The sequence below is a fragment of the Nicotiana tabacum genome, chromosome 14, assembly GCF_000715075.1.
Source record: "Nicotiana tabacum cultivar K326 chromosome 14, ASM71507v2, whole genome shotgun sequence".
In the NCBI taxonomy this organism is placed as follows: domain Eukaryota; kingdom Viridiplantae; phylum Streptophyta; class Magnoliopsida; order Solanales; family Solanaceae; genus Nicotiana; species Nicotiana tabacum.
The window spans coordinates 109,503,474-109,508,649 of NC_134093.1; the positions used below are offsets into that span (position 1 = coordinate 109,503,474).

Consider the following 5,176-nt stretch of genomic DNA (forward strand, 5'->3'; position numbering starts at 1 on the left):
CATTTATATCTGAGAAATTGTATCAAATCGATTGTTTGGTGCCCTAAAAATTTAATTGATTTGACTAGATTACGTATGTATTAATTAAATAATAAAAGGAAATTGCAAGAGGGGATGCTTTTATAGTGGTTCAAAATTGAGAAGATTAACCAATAAGACTATGCGGGGTAAAGTTTCTCTCTTTGGAAGGAAATTGAGGAGGCTAAATAATAGTAATATTTCTGGTCTTAATTGGTTGATTGAGAAAACCTTGAAGTAAGAAGGCTGATTTTTAAATTATACCATGTAAGCTGTGTGATATGTTTTTATTTTTTCTATTGCCATTAGTTTGTTTGTTGCTTTGCTGTTATATTTCTGCTAATAACTCGTTGGCAATTTTTATTAATTATTTTTCAATTGTATCATGTAAATGTCTTTCCCATATCAAACATTTATATTATTAATTGTCTATTTGTATTCACGAAGTTCCTCTAAAAAATATTAAACAACTCACCACCAAAGGTTGTGATTGTGGTGGAGTGATAAGTGCTCCTCTATCTTAAATCAGAGGTTTCAGAATTGAGCCCCGGGTATGGAATCGCCTTTGGTAGGGAGCGCTTTACCCTTCAAAGTGGGACCTTCCAATGCGAATTCGAATTATTTGGGCTTCAAGCAAATACCAAACACGAGTAAGAAACCAAATGAAAAAAAACAATTATAAAAACTCATTGTGCTTCAAGAATACACCAATTTATAATCATCGATTGTAAATGTTGTGCTACTACTACACAACGTCTAACTGTCCAAACTTCCCAACAAATGAGCAGTTTTCTTACCCCATAAATCTTATTTGAAGTATGTTATTATATTTAATAGGAAATAGTGTTCAGTGATACTAGCATATTTGAAGCTAAAGCAAAATAACGTACAACACAAGTGCTAAAATAAAAAGAAAATCTTTACATGAACCCCAAAATTTAGCAAACATTTGCAACAAACGAGTGATTTGGAACAAGAGTTTCCAAGAACATGCTCAACATGCAAGAAGTTGAATCTTGATCTTCTTTAGCATCCCTACGACATCTTTTATGTCGATCCTTCTTGCAGGAGATTCAACACAGCAATCTAGTGCCACTTTCATGATCGATGCCACACAATCTAGATTCTTGTTTAAGTGATTATCCTGTGGTGTTACTAAGTTGGCATCTACAACATCCACTATTGCCTCTTGGAGTGAATAACTCACCCATTGCTTCAAGCTAAGATCCCCCTCGAACATTTCGTCATTAGGCTTTCTCCTTGTAAACGTTTCCATCAACATGATCCCGTAACTATAGACATCACATTTTGTGGACACCAGTCCATCTAGTCCATACTCTACACTCAAAAAAATTTAAAATGTTAACATTTATATTGGTGGAAAAAGGAAAGGAAAATCAACGGTCAAAACATAAAATAAAAAAAAAGACGTACCTGGTGCAATATAACCCAATGTTGCTAAGGTTTTAGTGTATAAATCACTCTCATCATCACCAAGCAGTTTTGAAATACCAAAGTCGCTAAGGTGGGCTACCATATTCTCATCCAGCAAGACATTACTAGGCTTCAAATCACAGTGAATCACAGGCAATGAGCACCCATGGTGGAGATATTCCAATGCACATGCCGTGTCTATCATTATGTTCAGTCTCTGCATGATGTCTAAGAAGTAGTTGTGTGAATACAACCACTTATCGAGGCTTCCATTGGGCATGTACTCGAGTACTAAAGCCTTAAAATCAAGGTTGGAACAACTAGTGATGACTTTCATGAGATTCCTATGGCGTAGGTTGCGCAAAACTTCACATTCTGTATCAAAACTCTTGAATGCCGCTTCCAATTGCAAATTGAACACTTTAACTGCAATAGCAGTCCCACTTCTGAGTATGCCTTTGTAGACAGAGCCAAAACTTCCAGAACCAATCAGATTACTCTCGCTTAGTGCATCAGTTGCTTGGAGCAGTTCAAAATATGAAATTCTTTCTCTTGTTACAACAGACAATGAATCAGCTTGTTGAGGAGCTCTTTTACCTCTTCTATACCTTATCCATACAAGCACAAAGGTGATAGGAACAAATACCAGTAGAAGAAATAGAACTAGCATTCTTTTCCTATTTGATCTATGCTTTGAAGAAGTGGGGCACGATGAGACACTAAATCTTAGAGAACCACATAATGCTTCGTTGAAGAGAAAAAATTGACTTGAGAGGTTCTTGAAAGGACCCCCAGAGGGTATTTCACCATACAATTTGTTGACGGAAACATTGAAATACTCTAGGTATTGTAGTTTCTCAAAAGACTTGGGAATTGTTCCTGATATATTATTTTGAGAAAGGTCCAAGAACTCCAAACTTACCATATTTCCCATTGAGTCAGGTATAGATCCTTGCAATTTGTTGTGTCTCAAAGAAAGTCGCTCCAGATCTTGCAATCCTCCAATTTCTTTAGGAATGCCATTTGAAAACTGATTCATTGACAAATCCATTTGTGAAGCAGCCTTTAGATTTCCAATTTGTGGAGGTAAAAAGCCGCCCATGTTGTTTGACGATAAGTCAAGAACCTTTAGATCTTTAAGATTCCATAAGCTTGCTGGTATATTGGATCTCAATTTATTGGAACCAAGAAGTATCTCCCTAAGGGAAGTGATGTTCCCTAAACAATTAGGAAGAGATCCTGAAAGGTAATTTTGACTCAAGTATATGCTACCCAAGCGCGGCAATTTACAAAGATTATCACCAATAAATCCTGTAAGTTTGTTATCATACAAGAACAAGCGTTGAAGGTTTCTCAAGTTGCCAATTGATGTGGGAATCAATCCAGCCAAGTTGTTTCCAGAAAAATCAATGTCTAATAAGTTGCTTAGGTTCCCAATTTCATTTGGAATCCGCCCTTTGATTTTGCAATTAGCGGCATAAAACTTTGTAAGAGTAGTGGAAAGGTTCCCTGTAGAGACTGGAAGCATACCATTTAGGGGGTTCAAATCTAGATAAAGATATGTTAAATTTCTGCAATTGGTTAAGGAAGTCAGGAAGCTTAATAATGAGTCGCTCGTTAAATTGTTTCCCTCCAAGTTTAGGGCTTGTAGATGAGTCAAATATCCAAGAGAATTGGGAATCAAGCCTGTGAGTTTATTTTGAGAAAGCTCTAGAATTGTAAGTCTTGAACAATTGGAAATAGAATGAGGTATAGTCCCGACAAGATTGGTCAAGCCATTCAGAAAAAGATGTTCTATGTTAGGTAAAATTGAACCTATGTTCGATGGCAGAGTTCCCAATAGATTGATGGCTGAAAGATGAACCATTCTCAACCTTGAAATATTGAAGATCGTTGTTTGAAGTGAGCCACTAAGACTGTTATACCCTAGATATAACTCCTCCAACTCAATGAGATTGCTTATCTCTTTCGGTATTTCACCTGGCAACACATGAAGAAAGAAGGAATACTAATGAGTTTAACTAGTTGGTTCAATCTGTCATAAGTTGTAGTTTTTGCTACCATTTTGAATACATACCAGAAAACATATTTTGACTAAGATCTATAACCTTCAGCTTGGTTAAGTTGCCAATCTCCCGTGGTAAGGATCCCTTGAGATGGTTCTTCCCTAGTGAAAAGTATTGCAACGAGGAGATATTGAATATGGAGATCGGGACAGAGTCAGTAATATGGTTTTTGTATATGTCTAACTCCGCCAAATTAACAAGATTTCCAATTTCTTGTGGAATTATCCCTGCAATTCATGTGCAATAAATATTTTTGTTGAAGTAATTAAATACAATACTACAAGCATTCATAAGATAATGCAGGATCATACCTGTGAAATGGTTAAATCCGAGATACAAGAACTGCAAGTTACGTAAACTTCCAATTTCACTATGTATTGGTCCGTCAAACTGATTAACTGATAGAGACAAGTCTTGAAGCTCTGAGCAATTTGACAAGCTTGTAGGCATATGACCACGAAGCTTGTTCAAAGATAAATGAAGCTCTTTGAGTAATGGAAGACGATTGCATAAACCAGTGGGAAGACTTCCTGATAAGCTATTGTTTGTGAATGCAATGACTTCAAGTTTGGAAATGTTGAAAATTGAGAAAGGTATAGAACCTGCAAGCTGATTATGTTCTATTGCCAAATGGTTCAAGTTGTGAAGATTGCCGATCCATTCTGGGATGTTTCCTTGAAGGAAATTGCGAGAGAGTCTTAACATCTCCAACATTGAGGCATTCGAGATAGACGTAGGGATATAACCTATGAGCTTGTTTCCGGCCAAGCTTAAAAAACTTATGTTTTCAAGATTTCCAATCTCTTTTGGGATCTGACCCTCTAAGGAATTGTATGTCAAATCCAAAGTTTCTAACTTAGAAATATTGGAAACTGTAGAGGGGATGGATCCAGTGAAACTATTATTCCTAAGACTTAGAACTTGAAGTCGGTGTAAAAACCCAAACCAGGAAGGAATCTCTGCTTTGAAGTTGTTGAAACTTAAATTAAGCAACTTTAGTCGACGCAAATGTGCCATTTCTTGAGGCAATTTGCCAAAGAAATTGTTTCTTCCCAAGTCAAGGGAAACAAGAAATGTGAGGTTTCCAAAATCTTGTGGAATTCTTCCGGTAAGAGCCTTGTTAGAAAGATTCAACGACCTCACTCTGTGATGGCGGGAACCACAAGTGACTCCAACCCAATGGCAAACAGGAGTAGCTCGCGACCAACTCTCATCCAAGAAATGAGAAGGGTCTGAAATGATTTGGGATTTCAAAGAAAGAAGAATTAATTGATCAGTAGTAATGTTGGTATGAGTCTTGGCTGAAGTAGCCATAACATAGTGAAGCAACAACAGTGTTGAGAGAAAAGAGGTGAATGCTTTCTCCATAATTGGTATGGCTACTAACTATGTGAGTTTGAGACTTTAAATAGCCATGACATCTTGCTTTTTGGTCTTCATGATATTTAACATGTCTTTTTAGGGTTTTTTCTTTTCATTCAAATCACTTTTAAGGAAAAAAGAGAATTAATTTTCTTCATTTATTCTGTCATATCATTAATAATACTACTAAATCAAGCTCATAGCAACAAGAGCATGACTTTGTTAAGATATTTTGCGTAACACATTTTAAATATTTTTCTGACATTTCCAAAAAATTTCACAATTTGTTTGAAATT

General features: G+C 36.2%; 1 protein-coding gene across 1 annotated transcript; it reads right to left on the reverse strand.

The window, feature by feature from the left end:
• Positions 1-712: 712 nt before the first annotated feature.
• Positions 713-4,911, reverse strand: LOC107773761 (uncharacterized). Its single transcript, XM_075229851.1, has 4 exons — positions 3,830-4,911; positions 3,530-3,745; positions 1,453-3,432; positions 713-1,356 (listed from the first exon to the last, which is right to left on the reverse strand). Exons 1-4 carry the CDS (start codon positions 4,884-4,886, stop codon positions 1,013-1,015), a joined length of 3,597 nt encoding a protein of 1,198 aa, XP_075085952.1. The 5' UTR covers positions 4,887-4,911; the 3' UTR covers positions 713-1,012.
• Between the last annotated feature and the right edge of the window lie 265 nt (positions 4,912-5,176).